This window comes from Equus przewalskii, chromosome 19 (assembly GCF_037783145.1).
Source record: "Equus przewalskii isolate Varuska chromosome 19, EquPr2, whole genome shotgun sequence".
NCBI lineage: Eukaryota > Metazoa > Chordata > Mammalia > Perissodactyla > Equidae > Equus > Equus przewalskii.
This window is the reverse complement of record NC_091849.1, coordinates 37,487,162-37,513,755: the sequence shown is the minus strand read 5'-3', so window position 1 is coordinate 37,513,755 and position 26,594 is coordinate 37,487,162. Positions and strand designations below refer to the sequence as shown.

Sequence of the window (26,594 nt, the reverse complement as noted above, 5' to 3'; positions counted from 1 at the left end):
TCACTGCAGGGCCCACACTGCAAGGCTGCGTTGCAGTGACAGACAAGGAGGCAAAAACATGGCCCTACTGTAATAAACCAGAGTCTAAAAGGAGTTGACCAGCCAAGAGTCATCAACTGAAACTGAAAGCACCTACATTTAGGACTAAAGCACCTACCTTTAGGAACTAGTATCAATTTTTCACTAAGAACTGTTATGAAAGGACTTAGGATTTGCTGCCAAATCATAACAATCAAGATAGAATGGAGGGGACTGCTGCCAGGTGGTTGAGCTCTATTTCCTGAAGCATTCCACACAGGTACACAGGGCTGGAGATGGGCGTGGGGTTTGTATTTGTTAATAACCTTGCCGGTTCTCAGCCGGAGATCAGGCAGTTTCATTATCTCCTGTCACCACAGGAGAAGAAAGGAAGAATTAATATGGCTTTCATGAAAGTTTGCCTAGTGGAGTGTTTAACCTGTGTTCTGCAGGCTTGGGGTAAAAAGGGACAGTCAAGAGGGAACCAAGACCTTCCTGACATGGACTGAGAACCCCAGGCTGACAGACCTAGGAAAAAACACATGGTAAGTGGATAATAACCGCTTCCAACATGAAGTCCCCACAGAGGACTGTCCCTCATAGTCCCTGGTGTCCCTACCATAGTAGGGTTCGAAGAGCTCACTGGAGGCCGAGTAGAAGTCCTCCAGCTTGAAGTCGTTAGGGCCCTTCAGAGTCATTCCAAAGCCCTTCGCATGCCACTTCTTCCTCCACAGCACATACTCTGAGAAGCCACCTGGGCCTGCGCAAACATCAGCAAAGTATAGAAGCTCGGCTTCCCGGTCCTTCACCAGTGGTTTCTGCAAGTGGAGGACGGGAGGAAGGGGAAAAAAATGGCTCAATGGGGAGCAGGAAGGAGAAAGCAGGAAGATAAAATAAGACTTTCAGCAAGCATAATACAGAGCTCCCGCCAGGGCCACAACACCCAGGAAATGTATCCTCTGTGATTCTCACCCTCTAGAGATGCCCATTCTCACCTCAAAATACCCCTGATGCCTTTCACATCACCAGGCCTAGTTTAGACTCCTAATAAAAACAGCTTAATGGACATCTGAGTGTGCATGTTTTTATTTCTCAGCATCTTTTCCTCGCCATATCCTGCCTTACAAGAGTCCTACTGAGAACAAACGCTGTATCCCCCACATTACAGATAAGGAAAAAGAGACATCAAGACACAAAGTGACCTGTTCACAGCCAGTCTGCAATAAAGCTAAATCAGAATCCAGTCAGCCAGACCGCTGCTCAGGTCTTCCTGTCCAACCAAAGTCTGGGGCTCTAACATCACCTTTCCCCAGCCACAGGGCCTGTCTTTCCAAACCATAGCCTCTACTTCCCTTTTCCCCTTCCTCCTTGGCTCTCCCTTTTTTTTCCAATTAACTTTTTATTTTGGAATAATTTGAGATTTACAGAGAAGCTCCAACGACAGTCACAGCCTTCACCCAGTTTCCAGTTTTGCTAACATCTTACATTGCCATTTGTCAAAACTAAGAAACCAACATTGGTACACTACTATTAACTAAACTCCAGACCAGACTCAGATTCCAGTAGAGTCCCTGTTCTGTTCCAGGATCCAATCCAAGATACCACAGTGCACTCTGTCTCCTTCTTATACACCTTTTTTCTCCTGCCTTTGCCCCTCTGCCAGCCAGGGTCTGGGACAGTACACAGCTGGGAGCTGACAAGGTAGTGAGGGAAGGAGACACTGTACGCAGCTTCCAGGCAGCCCTCAGAGCCCCCACCCAGCTCAGGAATAACTAAATTACAAGAATCATTTGCAGTTTTATTGGATAACGGTTTTGGCCACTTGAGTACCTTTAACCCTCAATCTAAAATTTATGCTGAACCCAGCATTGGACCATATTGTGTGTTTACATTTCTCTGTCACATACCTGGGCCCTAGATGGTGAATTCTACTTGTCCCGACCCTCCACAGCAGAGAAGATGTACCAAATGCACTGGTGACAACAAGAGGTTGAGCTCTAGAGCAATGACTGCAGAGGACCCTGAGGAACACCCAGCAGGAAGGGGCTCAGGCAGCTCAGCCTTCCTTTCTACAGGTTTGGGATGGCTGAGTGCATGTCCAGAGGTCTGTAACTACTCAACAAAGATCAGAAAGCTTTAGGGGAAACAGTTTTAAGAAAGAAATGGAGATACTAATATTCACAATCCAGTCACTTCCTAGGTGACAAGAGCCTTGCCTCTGATGATAGCTATCTAGCTTTATCAGAACAGTGAAAACATCTGGGGAAAGTGACTTTAGCTAAATATAAACTTCATCGTCCCGTGACAAGCCCACACAGGTATGCTGGGATATATCAGTTCTTTCTCCCTTTTCCCACCACTCCACCCCAGCATTCTTTGTTCTTGAGCCATCAATTATTCACATTTTTGGATTATATTCATTTGCACAGGCAAAAAACCCTAATAACATTTGCCAAGAACATTATGTAGCACCTTCCAGGCAGCACAGTGGGAATGAGGCAGGGGTCACAAGTTTAAGGCCTGTACACACTGGAAGGAGGAAAAACAATGTTTCTCACCACTGGCCATGCCTTAGCCCCAGGCTCCAGCCTCTCTGGGTGAGTCATTGGCCCAAAGGAAGACTGGTGGAAGGAAGGGGAATGAATCAATGCAAGTATCTCACTTCCAAAAAGAGAGCATAAATGTGATTTCATTCTGTGATTTCAAGATGTGTGGCCCTCACGTGGCCATGGCCAGAAGGTTTTTTCATAGAAACAACAGCTGGGCTTCTCACCTCTGCCACTTACTGGCTGTGCAGTCAAGGGCAAGCAAACAATTTACGTCTTTAAGCTCAAGCTTCCGCAACTGTAAATTGAGCCTAATGCAGGTTATTTCTTAAGGCTGTTGTAGGATTAAATAAAGTACCACTATGTCAAAGTTCTTTATAAACTGTAAAACACTAAACAAACAAAAGATGATACTATATTCAACTAACTAGATCAATTTCCTTGGAGTCAAAACTCTTGTCCTTTTCTATCTTTTTCACCCTCCAATGCCTAGTGCGGTACTCTACACTCAGTGGGCATTTTCTAAGTGTTGTCTATGTCCTCTAAGACAGCGCTGAAACTTAAGGATCTATATTCAGTGTTTGTCTCCTGTTATGCTTCACAGACAATGTTTTCCTACTTCAACAATATCCCCAGGCACATAAATCCCTCACGTAATGTTTATGGTCTATAATATGCTTCCATTTACCCAAAGAATCTGAATTTTCTTCTTTCCCTTGCCTCTTCCAATTCTTGTTTACAATTTCTTTATTTCCCTACCCTAGTCTTTCTCCTTTGACCATGAGCTGCATTGTGGTAAAAGGAGAAACTCACTGAATCACCTCAGAGTCCCTCCGCACCCACTTCCCACCTCCCACCTCTACACAATTCCCCAAGCTTCAAGTTCTCTGTGTTCTTATTCTATAATTTGCCTGAGCCAAGAGCCACTGAGACCCTAGCAAATCCAGGTGTGTGCCTGGGGCTTCAGCCACTCTCACCTCTGCTGGGGACTGCTCTAGGGTGTCTGTTTGCCTGAAAAACATACCAAGCCTGTTGGGCTTGGCTGTCACTCTGGCCCGAAGAAGAAAACAGAGATGAAAAGAGGGAAGAAAACTCTACGGGCTGGAGAGAAATCACTTTTTATAGTGGAGTTTAGAGAAACAACCCTGAAAGGGCAATTCTCCATGGCCACTAACAATCAATTCAGGTCAAGAAGCTGCCTGAAGCGTTACAAACATCACTGCCTTTTCCTCCATAACCAACATCTCCACCCTCAACCTGAATGGTACTACCCTGGTGCCTACTTCATTTTCATGACAGCAAAAGACAGTAACCAGATACCAGCTGCTGGAGGCGTTTACATTCAAAAGACCACAATGACGCTGTGATTTCCCATCAGCTTAACAGAGCTCCTCTGCCAGGCGGGGATTTAAAGGAAATCATTTGGAGCTCAGAAAATTAAATCAACATTATATCAACCTAATTTTCTCAAGACACTAATTCCAAGAGCCCTTTTGTGCTGCCTGCTGGTTCTGGAAAATGGGGAGGGAGACCTAGGAGAGAGAAATGACGAAATGCTGGAGGGGTCTACACGCCAGTTTTGCCAACATGGAGAAAGCAGTTAGGCAGGTGAAGCTGAAACGTTAAAGAACTTGGAAAATAAGTTTCTTAAGCCGGTAGATAATCAGGGGGGCCTAGTGGAAGGAGGGTGAGTGAAGCAAAAACAGGTTTGGGAACAGCTGGCTCCTGGCCCCTTCACTATCAAAGAGAACTAACTTCCTAGGACTGGGTAAAAATGCTTTGAAATCCTGAAGGGAATGTTAGCATGCAATTTCCTTTTTTCTTTCTCTCTCATTATGGAGGGCCTGTGTTCAGAGAAATGTGGTGTAGCAGAGCAGAAAATCATCTTCCTCTACCACTTCTTGAGAAGGGCTAAAGCCTGATAATTATGATCCCACACAAGGCTCGTTCAGAGGCAGAAAGGGAAAGTGGCCACATCTGAAATCACAGATCTTAGAGCTGGAACAAATCTTAAGAGCCATTTGGTCCTACCCCAGCCCTCTGGTAGGTCAGTAGGGCTAATTCCAGAGATGAGGCAGCTGAGACCCAAAGAAGGTATGAACTGAAGTGACACCACCTGTGATGGAAGTGCTGCACTCCCTGCACCGACCCCCACTGAACAACACAGCCTGGATTCTCACACATGAGACAGATTTTAAATAGACCAGTGAAAGGACCCCGATGCCTCCCTTTCATTCAACACTCAAACATTTCCCAGAGCACTCCCCTCTCATTCCAGAAACAGCACCCAAATCAGATAACATGACAAGTTTCGATTTGGAAAATAAAGTCACTGTTAGGACTACATACTCACCCTTATACTCTACCTCATCCAGTAGGAAGGCAGCAGGCTAAGTGTCCCTGGTGGCAACTGGCCTTCATACACCAAGGAGCACAGAAAGGCTTTACAAACATCCCAACCCTGCACCTTTACCAGCTCTCAAGTCCACTAGAATGTCCAGAACCTAAGCACCATGGGGGAAGGGATCACATCTATCTCATTCAAAATTATATTCCTGGTGCCTCATACTGTGCCTGGCACAAAGTCAGGGCTGGATAAATACATGTTTAATTAAAGCAGAAGGAAAGCTCATGCTCTAACTCACGGCCTCACCTCCCTGCTGCCTAGGCCTATAGATGTCAGAGCTGCTGATTTTGCCCAGGAATGTCCTTTCGCAATTCTGCAAGCCCTGCCCACCTCCACGTGGAGTGAGCAGCAGGATCTGCAGAGGCAAGGACTGGGACTCTGGGCCTGAAGCCCTAGAGACAACTGCTTCTTGGGGCACTTCTGGGACCATAAGCAGCACTATGGGATCCTGTCTGAGGAACTCAAAGCAAAATATCTCTCTATCACAAAATATATCTCTATCACACAGCAGGAAAACTAGCATTGCACAAACAGCAATTTCTGAGCCACTGAAGCTTAAGCCCATTTAGCACTATGAATTCAGAAGCAGAATCTTGTTCTCACCCCATAAGAGTCCCGTGGATTTGTAAACATGCGATCAAACACAAAATCCATGTTAGCCATCTTCATTGCTGCCCTGCAACAAAGCAAGACAGAAGAGCGCAACTCAGTACCAGACATATGGAAAGCTGAGGCTCAAAGGAAAAAGCGGAACAGTACATGTCAGGGGAGGGGAGGGTGATGTCAGCAAACCTATTTAGAAAGAAGACTCCTCGGATCATCTCGTAAGGATTGGCCCGGGTCCGAGCTCGCCGCATCTCCTCCCCATCCAGGACATCAAACACACTCTGCCCAGAGAGAATCAGAACCTCAAGGTAAGCATCACCCTCCAGGATGGGACAAGGGTCTTAAGAGCTTGTGGAGCCCGACTCACAGCCCTCTGAAGAGCCAGGCTCCGCTGTGTCCCAGTTCTGAAATGACCGGATGTGTGACCCCAGACAAGATGCTCAATTACTCTGACCCTCAACTACCTCGCCTGCAAAATGGTAAAAAACAAAATGTAAACATGTCCCTGACACATAGTAAGTGGTTAATAAATGGCCCCTGTGCTTATGCACAGATTGGCATTGCTAATCTTCATAGCAAATTTGTTTCTCCACTCCAGCAGCAACTCTCCAAGGGACCCGAGTTCTGATACTAAGGCTCACTCAGACAGAGGGCAAACAAGGCTAGGGTATTCTGATGGCACCTAGCACACAGTAGGGATCCCTTCTCCTTTCTCCAATTTTCTCCCTGAAAAAAGAAAGCCTCACTTCTCCTGAGTTCCAGTCACCTAAAGGATATTCCCAACCCTCTGCCTGCCAAAAAATAAGCTCTGTGAGCCTGGTCTGGTCCTGCTTCTCTAACCACTTCCGCCTCAGAGTTTCCTTGGCTTATTCTGCCCCAGGCAATGCACCTCCTGACCCAAATCAGGCCAAAAGATATCAAGGGGAGGCTAACATTCACCCAGCATGTTAAGAGCTTCACACCCGCTGTTTCATTTGATTCTCACAACAACCCTGGGAAGTATTTTCTCCATTTTATAGACGAGGAAACTCAATCTCAGAAAAGCTAAAGCAACTAGCCCAAGGTCACATAGCAAAAAAGTTACAAAACTAGGATTTGAATTCAGGTCTACCTGATGCTAAAGAATGATTCCAAACCTTTCACTACATGAAGCCCTCTCAGGATTACAACGAGCCGACTCACTGAGGTTAAGTGGATCCTTTCCTGGCTACTGACTACAGGGATAGCACAACACTACAAGGTGGGACAGTCACCAGGAAAAAGGACACCTTGGAGAAATGTAGCAAACTATACATCTGACCTCCAGGAAAAATCTTAGCTAAACTTCACTCTCCCGTAACTGACTGAAAAGAACTGGAAAAGCCCAGCACACAGGGTTTTCACCTCCAGCTCTAGCCAGAAGGCCTCACCTTACACTGCAGCACACTGCGGAGCAGTTCTTCCCCACAAAACTCTGCTTCATCTTCAACAACCATCTTTCTCTACAGGGAGAAGAAAACAACAGATAATGACCACGTGCAACTACATTTGGGGGCATGAATGGAAACACTAGGGTTCCAAGTGAGTAGAGCAAGAAGGAGCTTGAGTCCCCGCCAAGGAACATCAAGCCCTGAGGGAAGGAAAGAGAAAATCCTCAATCCTTCTGGCTATACTCCAGATGGCTCTGAGATGAAGCAGCCCCCCGTGTGCTCTGACTAGAGCACCATATGGATACAAGACTCATGAATACTGGGGCTGAGAAAAGCAAACAGGAAGGAGACATTCAAGCTGGTCTACCCCTAGAGCGTGGAGGCAGAAGGGTGGGGACTTCCCCAAATGACAGAAGCCTGTCCTTCAACCAGGAAGCCTCTTGCTCTTTGATGAGTATGAATGCAGAACACTAGGAACTGGTAGCATCACAGAAACAAGGGCTCAAGGGAGCCTCACAGGGATGTCAAGTCCAACCCTATGTCTGAATGAGGCTAGGTCTAAACCAATGATGCTCAAACTTGGTGTCCTCAGGTTCTACACTCCTCAGAATCACCGAGGACCCAAAAGAGCTTTTCTTTATGTGGAGTGTATATTGATATCTGTTATCTATTATTAGATATTAAAACTAAGAATTTTAAAATATTAACTCAGTTAAAAGAATATGTTATGTTAACGTAAGTAACATTTTAATGAAAAATAACTATATTTAAAAAAATTTAGTGAGAAGAGTGGCACTGTTTTCCATCTTTGCAAATCTTTAATATCTGGCTTAACAGAAGATAGCTATATTCTGCTCTCTGTGTTTCCATTCAACTGGCTGTGATATTGCATGTCATAGCCTCTAGAAAACTCCACCGGTCATTTGTGAGAGAATGAGAGTGAAAAAGGCAAACAAGTTTTCAATATCATTATGAAAATAACTTTGACCTTGTAGACCCCCCCAAAAGGGTCTTGGAGATCCCCGGCGGCCCTTACACTTTGAGAACTGCTCTCTAGTCCACACTGATTTGATAGTTATCTACTCTATTCTTACAATTTTCCAGAAGGAGATTAGCAAATTTCCTCTGTATCAACTCCCTCATTACTTTCTGAGGACAGGGACAGTATCTTTTCACCTACCTGGAACAGTACCAAGGAGTGACTGGAATATACACAGATGTAAAATAAGCTACTCTAAAAAAGCATTCATGAGGAAGACAGACATTTGGCATTTTGTACTGCCTTGCAAGTTAAATGACTAGCAGAATAAAATCCTGTCTGCCACATCTCCCCAGTGGCATATCTGTAAGGCCCTGACACATTCTCTTGACGCAGCTTTATTCCTGCCCGAAGGGTCAGATTCATAATGTTCTTAAACTGTGAGTATACATACATATATACCGGACTTGAAGAGGAGAAAGTCAGGAGCTAAGTGCCAAGAATTCAGGGTACATTATCCTGAAATCCTACCTTTCCCACAACCATCCAATCGCTCATTTCCTGAGTGTCAGGAATTTCAGTGGTACATTCTGGGAACCATGACACCTGCTCACAGGCACTGGGCTACAAACAAAAGAGAGGCAAATAAGTCAAGTAAGACAGACCCTGAGGGCTAGGCCCCAAACCACCAGGGCTTCCCCAAAACAATCAAGAGAGACTCAGAGTGAGAAGGGTCCAGGAAGCTGAGGCTAAATGCAGTGGTCAGATATGAGAACTGAGAGCCAGAATTCTTAAGTTTCACTTCTGAAGGCCAGCTCCAATTCTGGTTTGAACACTCAGGAACTTCCCAAACCAAGGTTTCTTTCATTTGTTCCAATATTATTTGATGAATACCTACTATGGGCTAAGTGCTCAGAATGCAGAGTTTAAAAGACATGGTCCTTGATGCAAGGGGCCCACAATCAGAGCAGTGTGTACACAGACAAGTACGCATGGCATATAAGTCTATGATAAGGTAATTACATCAGGAAGACTCAATGGCAGTGAGTCTCACCTTCTGATGCCTTTCAAGGTGTTATTCACGAAATAAACAGGATTCTTCGCCTGTTCATTCCAAGCCAGAGTAGAAACTGGCATCTCTAATGCTGCTGCTTCTTAATTTTTCAATTACTTTATCAAGCTAAAACAGTGGTTTTCATCCTGGCTACACATTAGGTCATCTGCAGTCCTTCTAAAAAGTACTGATGCCTGGGCTCTACCTCAGAGTATATTATTCTCTTGGTCTGAGGTGGGGACCCTCAGACCAAAATGTTAAAAGTATGCGGACTTTTCAGAAGTCCCCAGATGATTCTAATGTGCAGCTAGGGCTAAGTTCACTGGGTTAGAGAAGATGTGGATTATAAAACCTAAACAGGTGGCTAACCTGCATGGCAGCTTCACACACTGCCTCCCAAGCAAGTGTGGAGAAGAGATTCACCATTGCAAACTGAAGCAATATGATTAAAGGTAATATTACATGCTCTGAAAGGCATAAAATGGTAACACAATGCAAGGTCTTGAGGGCAAGCCAACCACCATCAACACAGAAAGTTTAAAAGAAAAATTACTGAAGCCTTTTGTCAATGAATCTGGCAGGGAATCACGCATCTCCCCTGGTCAAATCCATCACCTTTAAGCATAAATAGTTGCAAATTATAAACTCTAGGAAAAAAACAGCTCATATACACTTTGGATGCCCCTTTGAAGAGAAAAAGCAGACTCAATCTCCCCATGGACATCTGAACATTTAGGCTACCTGCAAAGTGGACTTTGTCTGAAAGGTCAAACCTTGCACTCTACATTCCTGGGCTGTAGGAGCCAATGAGCACTTTCCCTGCAGTGACTCCAGAAACTGAATATTCAGCTCAGGCCACCCAAACTCATATACCTTAAAGAAGTGGCCACCAACTACAGTTGAACCAAAGTCTTAACCGAAACATAGGGCATCTTTTGTAAGAAAAGAATTGAATTATGGTAAAAGGTAATTAGGATAGTTTTGCCTCCAAAAGGAATTTCAACAGACTGTCCCCATTAAAAACAGAGATTTCATGGGCAAATTTCAGATTTCATGTTGGTAATGTTAGTTTTAATTCTGCCCCACTGAGAGGACTGGGACTCTACTTGTTTTCACACAAATGAGGATATGGAAAGCACCAAGTATTTCTAAGGTGAAAATCTGCATCTAGCACCCAATTACAGACACTTGCCCTATTCTGCACTGTCTCATCTGCTATTCTGCTGGTCTCCTCTCTTGACAACTACAAGGCAACACAGCAGGACCATCCCCAGAACCCATTAGCTCCTAGCTTGTCAGCATCTTACTCCGAAGACTTATTAGACTTTTATCATGTGCAGGTTCATGGAGTTCTTTCCTGAACTGGAACATCAAAGAGACAAAGTATCAACTTTCCACAGTTCAGAGCCACATCTAAAGCTCAACTGTAGCAACTAGGTAGAAGGCTAGACATTTGTATTCTATTTTCTCCAGTTTTGACTCTGTAACTGTAATATTTCACCATTATTTTTAGGTGTTTTTATTATACCTACTTCAAATCCTTTGTGGAATAAGGTATGACATAAATAAATGAATAAAAATAAAATCTCAACATTATCTGTGCCATGGAAAGGGACAAGAGTCTTTTTGGGTATTCGGGGTTAAAACAAACTGGTGCCCAAGTAGATAATCAAACTAAACCCAGAACAGAAAAGCAATATGGCATAAACAAACACCTATTTACAACTGGGATGTCATAAACCTGTGGAGGTTTAAGGACCTTAAAGGGCACCTTATCCCGTCAGTCACTCACATAGTCAGAGGGTGGGTCCTCATTCAGCCCACTTGAATCCTTTCAGCTGAGGGAGCTCACTACCTTGTGAGGTATCTTAATCACTAGTGGAAAGCTGTATTTATTTATTAAACTTCTTTGTGGAGTCAAACTCTGCCTTCCAGCATCTTCTACTCATTGGTCTTACATAGTCCTATATGAAGCAACAGGAAACAAATCTACATCTTATCACATCTCCTCCAGTCTTCTGTTTTCCATTCTGGACATCTCCACTACCTTCCATGTAAGAAACTAGTTCCAATCCCCACTAACCACCCTGATCATACTGCTTCTGCAGACTTTTAGTTTGTTAATATGATTACTTAAAGCCACGCATCCAAAAACACAAGTGGCTTTCCTGTCTCCTCCTCCCCACACCAGTTACCTCTGGCTCACTTCGCCAATCTACGTTCAGCTCTTGGTCAAAGCCTTGCAGAGTCAGACCCAAACCTCTTCGACCCTTCTGATTAGAGGCCTCAACGATGTCTTTCCGACCCTGGCTGTATTTACCCAATCCTTCACCTTCCTTGAAGCCCATCTTGGCCTGAAAAAGAGAAGTAATGAAGAATTTATATAAATAAGCAGACATTTATTTAGCCCCTATCATGTGCCAGACATTGTGTTAACCCCTGAGAAATGTAGATCAGTAAGGTCTAAAGTTTTCCTTCTAGCCTAATGGAGAAAAGAAGTAGAAATAAATAACCACAGTTTAACTGTGGCCCCAGCGGCTGTCTATCCTGGAGGCGAGAATCTAGGGCAACCAGAAGCTGGATAAATAAGAAGGGACCTCATAGCTGTAATTAAAAGCACCAAGAGTACTTAATGAATCTCATGGGACATTTGCACAACCACCCTTCTAGCTAATTTGTCTGATTAAGTGAGAAGTAGATCTAGAGTAGAGATGATGGAGAACATAATTTAAAATGGAACCGCTTTAAGCAGCAACTTCTACCTTACCCTCAACCAGTCAAACAGTCTTATTAGGCAAGGACAATGAGGGCTTGTAGAAGCCTGCTCAACTAAGAGATAAAATGAAAAATCACTCCATGTAAAACTGAGCTATGGAAGGTACTATAAAATGCTGGACAGAAATATTTTTTTAAATGTCACAACCGTCTATAAGCTTACACTAAACTCTAGAGTCATAGGCCCAAGTAGCACACTCCAAAAATCAGAGACCCAAATTCCAAACCCCACAGACCCTTCCCTAATAAAAGAACTGCAACCTTGAGGAGATCTACGTCCCCCTAGAGGGTCTATATTGCTTTTGGGAAGGGCATTACCAGCTCAAGAGCTGCATGGAATTCCTACAATGGACATAAATCCTTCCCCCAGGTCAAAGAGGCTGAGTGAGTCACAAACCTCTCCGTCTTCTACTTCCCCAAAGTTTGTGGCCCTGAAACTAGAATCCTGACTATGACTTAAGAAGTGGCAGTTCTCATTCTCAAATAAATCCAACAGAAAATGGAGAAGTCAACTATAATATTCCTGAAGCCAGACGGAAGGCAAACTTGGATTTCCCTAACCTATGTACATACACTAAAGTTTGATGAGGAAAGTGAGTAGGTCTTCCTATTTACTTTCCTTCTTATGGCATATCAACAGGGTATGGAAGTTTGGAAGAAGAATTGTGCCTTCTTTTGGAAATAACACAGAAGACTGTACTACTCTCATTTATTTTAGGCATCCGGGGGTGGGCAGAATTTTAGTCATTTTTTCTGAGATCACTCACTAGAACAAAAATTCACAGCATGAAGCCTCTTTACCCACTGACACACATCCATGTGTAGGGAAGTATGTTCACATGTGCTCATAATAAGAATTCATCACTAAGCAGACCAAAGAGTGATCCAGCTCTGGACAGGACAGGAGAAGCAGCCTGAGCAGCCATTTCCTATGAATGAGTCCAATGTGATAGATATGTCTATCAAGAAGGCAGCCACACTCTCTCTACTAAAGTTCAGTAGCTGAAAAAGCAGAGGAAAAATTCACCCCCTAGCTTTTCTTCTTTTCATACCAATACAGTTTCCCTTCTCTCACTCTGCTAGTGGAGCTTAGAAACACAACCCAAGTGCTGACATACCATAAGCTTCTGGGAGACACTATTATACATAGAATAGCGAGAGGAAGTTCCCTCCACAAGGGAGTCTGCTTTGAATGCATCATCGAAAGAGTCAGAGCTACGCTGCTTCCCCTCAGTCTCGCTGTCAGATCCACTTAGGCTTGTGGCAGATGCTGGAACAGAAAAAAGGAAAATACTTAGGTGAGTTTATGGCACAAAATAGCCTCTAAGTTTCATTTATTCAACTAGTAGTGTTAAGTATATGCCTTGCACATATAAAGTTGACAAAATGACCCAGGGTCAAATGTATTCTCTACTTCTCACTGCATAATCTTGGGCAAGTCACTGAAAGTTCCCAATGGTACTTGATACACAATAGGAGCTCAACAATATCAGTTTTCCTTTCTCATTCTTTCAATTTCTTTCCCTATAAAACAGGGATGGTTACACCTACCTCATGGGGTTGCTTGAAGATTAAATGAAATAACGTATTTGAAAGTATATTGTCAAATATAAAATGTATTTATTGAAGATGATTGTTATTTTTGCTGCTGCTGTTTATTACTTGAACATCATTCCAAACACTGGCGCCTGGTTCCATTTTCAACAATCCTATCATTGGACTAACAATTTCCGATTGATTAATCTCCTAGTTTCCTCTGTTTTCAGTCCTTCAAACTTATAGGTGAGAGGGTGGGTCTATAACACAGCTCCAGAGAAGAGCTGGCTCAAAGGGGAAGAAGTGGAAGAAGGGGTAGGGAAAGAAAGAAAAGAGAAGGAAGAGGAGGAAAGAGAGGAAAACAGGAAAGAGGGGAGATGCTTAGGCAGCAGTACCAACTGAGGTGGAGAGTAGAGGAGTTGCATCTAAATACTCCAGGAGGGAGCTGCTGCCTGAGTGAGCTAAGCCATTATCTTCATGGTCAACAACCTTGTTGCCAAAGGACTTCAAATAAGAACCACTTTAGCAGCTGCCAAAAGTAATGCAGTACCTGTCTCTTGGCCAAAAGGGGGATGATCCACGGTCTAGATATTCACTGTGATTGGCTCTTTCTCTCTCCTTTATAGATACATGAATCTCTTAAATTGAAAGCTATTTCAATCCAGTGTAATTTTATTCACGTAGTTTCTCAGGCAAAGCCACCCAAATCTGGAAATAGACTATATCTCAGAAATCTGGTCAACAATTTCTGCATATTCCCACTGAAAATGGTATAAACTGCAAGCCAGGAGGAATGTAGAACAGGAAATGAGAGTGGTGGTGTCCCATCCGATCCTGAGGCTTAAAGCTGTACTGTGCTCAACAGCATACACATCTCATTAATAAGTTAATTGTGCTTAAGAATAAAATAAAAATTGTTTTCAATTTATGTGTACTATTCTTTCAAACATGTATTAGATTTCAAGATACGAATGCTTGCTATTTAGACCTAAATACTTAATAAACTGAACTGTCAGGTATTTCTTTTGGCCTAGGGTCATGGTGAAAAAAGTTAAGACAACACAAAGGGTGCCAAGAACACCTGGGAAGTGCTGCTCTATATACTGAAATGGATAGATCACCAAGACACGCTGTCAAATGAATAACAGGAGAGCTAGCCCATATGCATAAGAATGGCATTCTAACTCTTGTGCACTAAAGAGAGAAAGTAAGAATATATATTTTTATTTATTGTAATTGCCAAAAGGGTGTTTGGAAGGAAAGATATACAAGAAGACCAAGAGAAGTGATGATCCTCACATGTGGGGTTGAGGCATGGAGACAACACCAAATGATTGCCTGGAATAAGTGAAAGTGAAAGAAGTGAAATTTGATTTACATTTTTATATCACTAGAGTTTATGCTGGCTATATTTTCATATTTTTTGATTTAAGAATCATGTGAATATATTATCTACTAAAACTTAAAATAAACATTAAAAAAATGACTTAGCAATGTGGTCCAATTCCTTTAAGGAAGAAAGGAAGTCCCCAAGAAGAGATGCTGAGTCAAAGCTTGGCTGCTTGAGGAAAGGCACAAAGGGCAGCGATGTAAAACAATTCCTATTATGCCCAAGATGATCACCATTCTGATATTCATAACTTGAGGATTACATCAGAATTCTAAAGCCTTTCTGCACTGATCCATCCATTTCGCTCCAAGAACACAAAATCGCTAAGGGTTGACATTTGAGAAGAGCGAAGCCTTTCCCAGCACCCTGACCTAATTCTCCTTTCCACTGTGCTCCAGAAGCACAAGTATTCACAATATCAGCAGAGCACTCATCACACTGCCTGAGAGCCAGTTATCGTCACATGCCACCTCACTGGACAGGGTCACTCCTAGAAAGCAGGAACTGTGTCACAGTCAACTTTCTATCTCCAACATCTGGACAGAAGCTTTTTACTCAATAGAAATTAATTCAATGCTCACTGTAGCGAATTTCAAGAACTGTTACCCAGTTGTCATCTTTGCTAAGAACCTACTGAGTGTACAGCTCCTTAAGATATTTCCTCTTACAATACCTCACACAAGTAGTGCAAGATTTTCACACCCCTCAGAAGTATAAGGATAGAGAGTGACATCAGCATCGTGGCAGAATGAATTGTTCCCTTTGTCTCTCCCCTCTAAGTTACAACTACGTGGACACTCATTAACCAGCAGAGGATTCCCTGCACAGCACAATAGGACATTTGAGAGATCCATGCAGCCATGCATCTGAAGGTGGGTGGAGTGGATCCCTGGGAAGCTTTGGAACTAGGTTGAGTGCACCCCTTCCCCTCCCCGGGAGCAGTGATCTAGGTCGTGGGTACTCACACAGTGGCCAGCATGACTGTAAGAGGAGGCGAGAGCACCAGGACCTGCACAAATGCTTTTGGAGTTGTAGGCCAGCCTGTGGGAGCACCCACTGTGCCATGAAAGCCCTGCCCGTGGGAATACTCCCCACTGAGTGGCACGACTTAGTTCCTGTGAAGGAGTCCCCACCAAGCACAGCAGCTCAGCTGAGCCGCCTGCAAGCACAGAGCCAGCCCAAGCATGAAAAGAAGTGCCCCTCTTTTCCCACCTACTGCACCAGCTCGGTCAGTCCTTGGCCGAGCACAGTGGTCCCAGAGCAGAACAATCCGCTGGCGGAGCACAGAGGCCTCAATTGTGCGTGCGTGCATGACTGGCCAAGCAGCTGTGGCCAGCATGCAAACACAGAGAAGCCCCACCAGCACAACTTCCAGTAGATGGGGCAGGATCAGAAAACACAGCTCCTGGCCCCAAGACACAGCAGGGGCAGGTGGAATCTGTCCCCTGATACTACCACAAATGCACCAGTAAAGGATCACTTCATCAAACACCATGAAGAACTACATTAACACATCAGAGCAGAAGGAAAATGACAAGTCTCCAGAAACCAATCCTGAACTAACAGAAATTTACAATCTAAATGAAAGAGAATTCAAAATAGTTATCATAAAGAAACTCAATGAGTTACAAGAAAACTCAGAAAGACAGTTCCATGAGCTAAGGAATAAAATTAATGAGCAGAAAGAATACTTCACCAAAGAGACTGAAACTCTAAAAAAAACCCAAACAAATTCTGGTTATGGAAAAAAAAAATTAATGAGATAAAAAATAATCTAGAACCCATAAAAAATAGAGCTGATGTTATGGAGGACAGAATTAGTGAGTTAGAGGATAGAAATATAGAAATGCTTCAGGTGGAGAAGGAGAGAGAACATTTAAAAAAAACGAAGAAATTCTTCAAGAAATATCCACCCCAATTAGGAAAAGAAACATAAGGATTATAGGTATTCAAGAGGGAGAAGAGAAGGCAAAAGGAGCAGAGAGCTTGTTCAAAAAAAATAATAGCTGAGAACTTCCTAAACCTGGGAAAGGAACTGAACTTACAAGTACAGGAAACCAACAGAACCCTTAATTACATCAATGCAAAAAGACCTCCTCCAAGGCACATACTATTAAAACTGGCAAAAGTCAATGACAAAGAACAAATATTAAGGGAAGCAAGACAGAAGAAAATACCTTGCAAAGGAACTCCTAACAGGCTTTCAGTAGATTTCTCAGCAGAAACCTTACAGGCTGGGAGGGAATGGAATGACATATTCAAAACACTGAAAGACAAAAACTTTCAGCCAAGAATACTCTATCCAGCAAAACTATCCTTCAGATACAATGGAGGAATAAAAGCTTTCCCAGATAAACAAAAGCTAAGGGCATTCACTGTCACTAGTCTTGCCTTACAAGAAATGCTGAAAGGAGCCTTTTCATCTGAAACTAAAAAGGAAACTAAAACTTTTCATCTAAAACTAAAAAACCTTGAGCAAGGAGATAGACGGCTTCAGAAAATTGGAGCTCTATATCAGAACAAGTTAGTTAACACTTAATGATAACATAAAAGATAAAGGAGAGGAAAGCATCAAAAACAACTATAAACACTTCAATTTAGTCACAAACTCACAACACAGAAAAGAACAATTAGTGACAAAAATAACTCAGAAGGGGAAAAGGGAGGGATGGAACCTGCTTAGGCTAATAGAGATAAGAGGCTATTAGAAAATGGACTATCTCATCTATGAAATCTTTTATACAAACTTCATGGTAACTACTAAACAAAAAGTCAAAGCAGAGCCATAAATCATAAATAAAGAGAAAACTGAGAAAAACATCACAGAAAACTACCAAACTCAAATGGCAGTCAGAAATACAAGGGGAAAGAAACAATAGAAATATAGAACCACCAGAAAACAAAAGATAAAATGGCAGTATTGAGGCTGGCATGGTGGCATAGAGGTTAAGTTTGCAGGCTCCGCTTTGGTAGCCCAGGGTTTGCCAATTTGGATCCTGGGCATAGACCTACGCACCGTTTCTCAAGCCATGCTGTGACAGGTGTCCCATATACAAAAAATAGAGAAAGATAGGCACAGATGTTAGTTCAGGGCCAATTTTCCTCAGCAAAAAGAGGATTGGTGGTGGATGTTAGCTCAGGGCTAATCTTCCTCAAAAAAACAAAACAAAACACAAAATTGGCAGTATTAAGCCTTCCTATATCAATAATCACTCTAAATGTAAATGGTTTGAACTTACCAATCAAAAGACACAGAGTGGCAGGACGGATTAAAAGACAAGACTCAACAATATGCAGCCTCCTGGAAACACACCTCAGCTCTCAAAACAAACACAGGCTCAGAGTAAAGGGATGGAAGACAACACTACAAGCAAATGGCAAGTAAAAGAAAGCAGGTGTTGCCATACTTACATCAGACAAAGCAGATTTCAAGATAAAAAAGACAATGAGAGACAAAGAGGAGCAGTATATAATGATAAAAGGGATATTCCACCAAGAGGACATAACACTTATAAACATACATGCACCTAACAGAGGAGCGCCCAAGTATATAAAGCAACTACTAACAAACCTAAAGGGAGAAACTGACAGCAACACAATAGGAGGAGACTTCAACACCCCACTTACATCAACAGATAGATCATCCAGACAAAAGTCAAGGAAATAGTGGCCTTAAATGAAACACTACACCAGATGGGCTAATAGATAATATATAGACCACTCTATCCAAAAACAGCAGAATACACATTCTTCTCAAGTGCGCATGGAACATTCTCAAAGACAGACCATATGTTGGGAAACAAGGCAAGCCTCAATAAATTTAAGAAGACTGAAATCATATTAAGCATCCTTTCTGACAACAATGCTATGAAACTAGAAATCAACTACAAAAAAAAGGCTAGGAAAGTCACAAATATGTGGAGACTAAACAACATGCTATTGAACAACCATTGGATCAATGAAGAAATCAAAGGAAAAATTAAAAAACACCTAGAGACAAATGAAAATGAAAACACAACATACCAACTCTTACAGAACGCAGCAAAAGTGGTGCTAAGAGGGAAATTTAGAGTAGTACAGGCATACCTCAACAAAGAAGAAAAATCTCAAATAAGTAATCTTAAACTACACCTAACAGAACTAGAAAAAGAAGAACAAAGCCCAAGGTGAGCAGAAGGGAGGAAATTACAAAAATTAGAGCAGAAGTAAATGAAATAGAGACTAAAAAAACAATAGAAAGGATCAGTGAAACTAAGAGCTGGTTCTTTGAAAAAATAAAATAGACAAATCCTTAGCCAGACTCACTCAGAAAAAAAGAGAGAAGGCTCAAATAAATAAAATTAAAAATGAAATGAGAAATTACAATGGATACCACAGAAATACAAAGGATTATAAGAGAATAATATGAAAAACTACATGCCAACAAACTGGTCAACCAAGAAGAAATGGATAAATTCTTAGACTCACACAACCTCCCAAAACTGAATCAAGAAGAAATAGAGAATCTGAATAGACCAATCACAAGTAAAGAGAATGAAACAGTAATAAAAACCTCCCAAAAACCAAAAGTTCAGGACCAGATGGCTTCTCTGGAGAATTCCACCAAACATTCAAAGGAGATTTTAATACCTATCCTTCTCAAACTATTCCAAAAACTTGAAGACAAGAGGCTTCCTAACTCATTTTATGAGGCCAACACTACCCTGATACCAAAACTACACAAGCACAACACAAAGAAGGAAAATTACAGGGCAATATCACTGATGAACATAGATGCAAAAATCCTCAACAAAATATTGGCAAATCAAATACAGCAATACATTAGAAGGATCATACACCACAATCAAGTGGGATTTATACCAGGGATGCAGGGATGGTTCAACATCTGCAAATCAATCAATGTGATACACCACATTAACAAAATGAGGAATAAAAATAACAATAATCTCAATAAATGCAGAGAAAGCATTTGACAAGATCCAACATCAATTTATGATAAAAACTCTCAATAAAATGGGTGTAGAAGGAAAGTACCTCAACATAATAAAGGCCATATATGACAAACCCACAGCCAACATCGTATGCAACAGTGAAAAACTGAAAGCCATCCCTCTGAGAACAGAACAAGACAAGGGTGCCCACTCACACCACTCCTATTCAACATAGTACTGGAGGTTTTGGCCACAGCAATTAGGCAAGATAAAGAAATAAAAGGTATCCAAACTGGAAAGGAAGAAGTAAAACTCTTACTGTTTGCAGATGACATAATTCTACATACAGAAAACCCTGAAGAATCCACCAGAAATCTATTAGAAATAATCAACAACTATAGCAAAGTTGCAGGGTACAAAATCAACTTACAAAAATCAGTTGCATTTCTCTACACTAATAACGAACTAGCAGAAAGAGAAGTCAAGATTACAATCCCATTTATAATCACAACAAAAAGAATAAAATAGGGGCCCACCCCGTGGCCGAGTGGTTAAGTTTGTGTGCTCTGCTTCGGCAGCCCAGGGTTTCGCCAGTTCGAATCCTGGGCACGGACATGGCACTGCTCATCAGGCCACGCTGAGGCAGCATCCCACATGCCACAACTAGAAGGACTCACAACTGAAAATACACATCTATGTACTGAGGGGCTTTGGGAGAAAAAGGAAAAATTTTTTTAAATCTTAAAAAAAAAAGAATAAAATACCTAGGAATAAATATAACAAAGAAGGTGAACAATCTATACACTGAAAACTATAAGACATTATTGAAAGAAATCGAAGAAGACATAAAGAAATGGAAAGACATTTCACATTCATGGGATTAGAAGAATAAACATAGCTAAAATGTCCATATTACCTAAAGCAATCTACAGATTCAATGCAATCCCAATCAGAACCCCAGTGACATTCTTTATGGAAATAGAACAAAGAATCCTAAAATCTATATGGAACAACAAAAGACCCTGAACGGCTAACACAAGCCTGAGAAAAAAAGAACAAAGCTGGAGGCATCAAAATCCCTGACTTTAAAATACACTACAAAGACAGGGCCAGTCTGGTGGCACAGTGGTTAAGTTTACACATTCCGCTTCGGTGGCCCGGGGTTCACCAGTTCAGATCCCGGGTGCAGACATGGCGCCACTTGGCAAGCCATGCTGTGGCAGGCGACCCACATATAAAGGAGAGGATGATGGGCATGGATGTTAGCTCAGGGTCAGTCTTCCTCAGCAAAAAGAGGATTGGTGACAGATGTTAGCTCAGGGCTAATCTTCCTCAAAAGAAAAAAAAAAGAGAAAAAATATATATATACTACAAAGCTATAGTAATCAAAATAGCATCATACTGGCACAAAAACAGACATACAGATTAATGGAACAGAACTGAAAGCCCATAAATAAGACCACACATCTATGGACAGCTAATTGTCAACAAAGGAGCTAAAAACATACAATGGAGAAAGGAAAGTTCTCTTCAATAAATGGTGTTGGGGGAGCTGGTCTAGTGGCATAGTGGTTAAGTTCATGTGCTCTGCTTTGGCAGCCTGGGGTTTGCAGGTTCAGATCCCAAGAGCAGAGCTAGCACCACTTGTCAAGCCACAGTATGGCAACATCCCACATAAAATGGAAGAAGACTGGCACGGATGTTAGTTCAGTGATGATCTTCCTCAAGCAAAAAGAGGAAGAACGGCAACAGATGTTAGTTCAGGGCCAATCTTCCTCACAAAAAGAAAAAGAAAAAAAGAAATGGTGCTGGGAAAACCAGGCAGTCACATGCAAAAGAATGAAAGTAGACCACTATCTTACACCATACACAAAAATTAACTCAAAATGGGTTAAAGACTTGAATGTAAGACCTGAAACCATAAAACTCCTAGAAGAAAATATAGGCAGGACACTCTTTGACATCTGTCTTAGCAGCATCTTTTCAAATACCATGTCTACTCAGGGAGGGAAACAAAAAATAAACAAGTGGGACTACATCAGACTAAAAAGCTTCTGCAAGGCAAAGGAAACCACGAACAAAACGAAAAGACAACCCACCAACTGGGAGAAAATATTTGTAAATCATATATGTCAAGGGGTTAATTTCCAAAATATATAAAGTCATACAATTCAACAACAAAAAGACAAACAACCCGATCAAAAAATGGGCAGACGATATGAACAGACATTTTTCCAAAGATATACAGATGGCCAACGAGCACATGAAAAGATGTTCAATATCACTAATTATTAGGGAAATGCAAATCAAAACAACAATGAGATATCACCTCAGACCGGCTATAATTAACAAGATTAGAAATAATAAGTGTTGGAGAGGATGTGGAGAAAATGGAACCCTCACCCACCGCTGGTGGGAATGCAAACTGGTGCAGCCACTATGGGAAACAGTACAGGGATTCCTCAAAAAATTAAAAATAGAACTACCATATGATGCAGCTATCCCACTACTGAGTATTTATCCAAAGAACATGGAATCAACAACACGAAGAGATCTATGCACCCATATGTTCACTGCAGCATTATTCACAATAGCCAAGATGTGGAAACAACCCAAGTACCCATCAACTGATGAGTGGATAAAGAAGATGTGGTTTACATATACAATGGAATACTACTCAGTCATAAAAAAGACAAAATCGTGCCATTTGCAACAACATGAATGGACCTTGAGGTATTATCTCAAGCAAAATAAGCCAGTCAGAGACAGAGAAACACTGTATGATTTTGCTCATAACACATGGATAAAAAGAACAAATTAGTGGTTACCAGAGGAGAAGGGGGTGGGGGTGGGGCAATAGGGATAAAGTGGCACATATGTATGGTGATGGATAAAAATTAGACTATTGGTGGTAAGCACGATGCAGTCTATACAGTAACTGATTTATGATAAGGTAAACCCAGAATTACATAATGTTATAAACCAATACGACCTCAATAAAATTTTTTTAAAAAGTGTAAGCACAGATGTCATTACACATTTGTCCAAACCTATAGAGTATACAATACCAAAAGTGAACCACAATGTAAACTATGGACTCAGGATAATAATGCCACTGTGAGTTCATCAGTTGTAACAAATGTACCACTATGAGGGATGTTGATAATGGGGCAGGCTATGCATGTGTAGGGGCAGAGGGTTTAGGAGATACCTGTGTACTTTCCTCTCCACTTTGCTGTGAACCTTAAACTGCTCCAAAAAAAGGAAATCTTTAAAAAAATCTTTTTCAAAAAGATTAAACAACAACAACAAAAAGTTTAAGCATGAAGATGGAATATTTATAGCCAAAAAGAGAACTGGGTCCTCCTGGGACTAGTGGTTAGCACCTCCCCCACGCCCTAGGCTGAAATAGGACATCTGTCAGATCTGTCAGAGAACAAAACACTGATATTGTTTAATGGATCAGAGGACAACTTGGGTTCAGGACCTGTTCTATAAGAGGTCCACGCCATATACAATGGAGTACTATCCAAAAGTAACAACCCTATCCTCAGAGAGTTTAAAAATTTAATAGCTAAGATAAATATGCATTTTTTAAGGATATAACATTTTGCAAAAGAAAGAAAAGGAGGGGCCAGCCCCGCAGCCGAGTAGCTAAGTTCGCACACTCCGCTTTGGGAGCCCAGGGTTTCACCAGTTCGGATCCTGGGTGCGGACATGGAACTGCTCATCAGGCCATGCTGAGGCGGCGTCCCACATGCCACAACTAGAAGGACCCACAACTAAAATATACAACTACGTACTAGGGGAATTTGGGGAGAAAAAGGAAAAAAAAAAAAAGGAAGGTGAACATGTGTGAAAAAATCAGAATAAACTTAAAACCAAAATTCTAGCTCCTAAGCATTAGCAAGGAGGGCTTTTAGTTGAGAATATCCCTGTAGGAGAGGCATCAAATCTGCCCCATTCTCTTAAGGTGGCTATCCAATTCCCTCAATAAAGAGCTGACTCGTTTACATGGACCAATGCAGCACACACTGCAGAGTGCTAGAGAGTACCACTCACAAGGAAAGATCCAGAACATTAACAGTGAGTAACCATGGAAACCGAAAAGTGAGGTGATATTTATCGTCAGTTTTGCACCTTTCTGCATTTTCTGTGTAAGAAAGAATCTATTAGTTTGAAAATCAGGATTAAAAAAATAAAGCTATAAAGAAATAAAGTACCATTCCAGGCCTTTGCAAGAATTTGGTTCCTTTCCAGAGACATCTTCAGAAGACAGCTTTGAAGGGAAAGACCTCCTAAGTGGCTCAAGACTAAGCCTGGGCCTCTAACTATTATCTCTCATGCAGAGGAGAGAGATGCGCTCTGCAACAGAGTGCCCACATGCTAAAGAACTGCACGCTTCCAAAGGCGCAGATTCTCTTCACTCGGTTGCTTCCATGCCTTCAATCTGTACTGCTTTCTATAGAAAGAGGTGGTACCAGGATTGCGGGCAGCTCCCTAAGCACGGCCCTAAAGTTTCCTTCTGGGCAGCCCAGGATCCAGGGTCCTAACTAATTACAAGCTACAATGTTAAATCAGTTATTATCCCTTTCACCAGCTAAGTGGGGATTCACAGGTCTATCCATGAAAAGTTTAGGAACATCTGGTAGCCTTCTCAAAGGAGAGTGTGCCCTTGGTCCAGCTTTAGGGAGGTGCCAGTCTGTTAAGTTTGCTTAAGGACAGTGGTATGAACATCATTCCTGGGCATGCAGCTTCCTGTCACCCTCAGATCTCACAGGGAGATCTTTTGTTTTGTCTTTATAACATTTTTGGACCAAAATGAGAGGGAGAACCAAATTTGGCTGGAAGTCTCATTAGGCAAATCGGTGGTAACTCTAGCGCAAAATTTCAGCCCAGACTCTGGCACAAAGCTCCTTGCACTCCATTCCTCTTCCCTAGGTGTTACCTAGCATACAGCTGTCCCGTCCAGGTTCTGAGACTGAGGCTGATGAAAGCTAAAATATATCCTACCAGGCATTTCTTTGTGCTATCCAGAAGTGCACTGAATAAGTAGATAAGCCTTACTTCTCTCTTTTATTTCAAGTGGTATTTGAAACCAATTCTTAGCCTGACATGATTTAAGACAAAGTTCCTAGATTAGTCCTGATGTCCACAGACTGCCACAGCCACTACTTATTTTTACCCCTGGGCCTCTGGGGCCACTCTTTTTAGACAAAAAGGAGATAACTATCATGGCTGCAACAGGAACGAAAGAGGAGGTTTAGCCTCCCAAGACTGATAAGAATTTAACAAACATTGAGCAATCCTGTAATGAGGATATAAATTAACAGGAGTAATAAGGTCAGTCTATTAAAATCATTGGTTTCATTAAGAACTTGCCAAAGCTAGGTGGCATTCCCATTTACCTTCCCAGGAGCTCCCCTTCTAAAACCTACCAGGAAGCCCAAAACACTCTTTAGAGTTTTTATTTAAGATTTCTTCTCTACCTGATGGAAATCATTACTCTTAAGTCATTTTAAAGAAGAAAGGTTCACTTTATAAAAGAATCAGAGGTTTCCCAGATACTGGCAAAATTTTCACAAGGCAATAGAACAGTAGGGTAAACACGCCAAGATTAAAAATGACAGTGACAACACACAAAGAGGGGCAGCTCCAATCACTAATGGCCAAGGTGAGCAGCACACAGATACAGAAGAATAAATTACGGATTTTAATAAACATCACATCTTGCCTAACAATTGCTGTGGAATACACTTATTCCTGTTTAAAGACTCAATTTTTCCTTCATGCCAGACAAATGGCAACTCGGTAGAGCAATTTAAACAGATACGGATAAAGGAAGTTTTTGATTAAGGTCATGAATCTGGGCTGACAGGAAAGCGATGGTGTTTCAGGGAAAATAGCCTGTTTAGGGAAGAATGAAACCTGGTGGAGGGGAAGGAGCCTGTCAACTTCCACAGCAGCGCCCTGTGGGAGGGCCAGGAGCCACACTGGATGCACAGCTGAGGAGAAAGGAAACTGTCTGGAGGTCGAGACCACAGTTTCCCCACGAGAAACAACCAAAGAACAAGATGACCTCCATCTGCCTCTCCTCACTTCAACAGGTTCTTATTTAATAGCAAATTTCCAAGAGTTCAGGCTTGAAAATGCCTTCAAACTCCTCTTAAATACATAAAAACTCATCCTAAAATACTCAAAAGAACGCATGATGCCACAGCAACCATGACAACAACATCCCTTTTCTTCTTTACTCTGGTCAAACATCAGTCTCCGACCTGGTAATGTAGCTACCTTGTCAATAATGTAAAATAAACAAACTGATTAAACTAAATAGATCTATTAATGAGTCATCACATTGATCTAGCAGAGGAAACTAAAAAAGGCCCAGACAGAAACAATAACTACAGTTTTTCTGTTTTTCTATTTGTACTCCCTAAAGAGCATTTTTCAATCACTTGTTCAACAGTATGACCAGGTAGAAGTGGAGCAAAAGGCAATACACCTGCTTAAATGCAATGACTTGAATAGGAAAGCTGCGTATAGATCTCAGGGGATACGTAGTTTCTGGCCAAACAGTAAACTACCAGGGCACACTGTCCAGGGAACACCTAAAAGGAGCCAACACAAAACGGAGATGGTATAAATGCTAATTACTTAATGAAATGATCTTCTGCAGGCTGAAGCTGAGATAGGCAAAGTGAAAGAGGTGAAGCGTTTTAAGCTTCTTGGAAAAGATACTATTGTTGCCTTCTATCAATTCTATTCCGTAAATATTCACTGAGCATTTACTCCATGCCAGGCATGGGATTGGGAGGGGAGGGGCACAGAAAGCAATCTTGCTGATGAAGACACCAGACTCTAGCCCTCAGAGTTTTTGTGTCAATATGGAGCTGCCCTTTCCTAAAATAAACTGACCCAGGAAATCCAGCAATGTTTGTTT

At 41.9% G+C, this 26,594-nt stretch overlaps 1 protein-coding gene across 3 annotated transcripts in view; it reads right to left on the bottom strand.

The window, feature by feature from the left end:
* CMTR1 (cap methyltransferase 1) overlaps nucleotides 1-26,594 on the bottom strand; it is a 55,556-nt gene that overhangs the window by 24,929 nt on the left and 4,033 nt on the right. For 2 of the 3 annotated variants that reach the window (XM_008541227.2, XM_070584524.1), the window contains exons 3-9: nucleotides 12,913-13,064; nucleotides 11,215-11,373; nucleotides 8,497-8,589; nucleotides 6,987-7,058; nucleotides 5,764-5,858; nucleotides 5,575-5,647; nucleotides 638-836 (exon numbers count right to left, since the gene is read on the bottom strand). In XM_008541227.2, the coding sequence (XP_008539449.1) occupies nucleotides 638-836; nucleotides 5,575-5,647; nucleotides 5,764-5,858; nucleotides 6,987-7,058; nucleotides 8,497-8,589; nucleotides 11,215-11,373; nucleotides 12,913-13,064 (843 nt within the window). The remainder of the gene's footprint in view (nucleotides 1-637; nucleotides 837-5,574; nucleotides 5,648-5,763; nucleotides 5,859-6,986; nucleotides 7,059-8,496; nucleotides 8,590-11,214; nucleotides 11,374-12,912; nucleotides 13,065-26,594) is intronic. The other variant, XM_070584525.1, reaches the window with a different exon arrangement.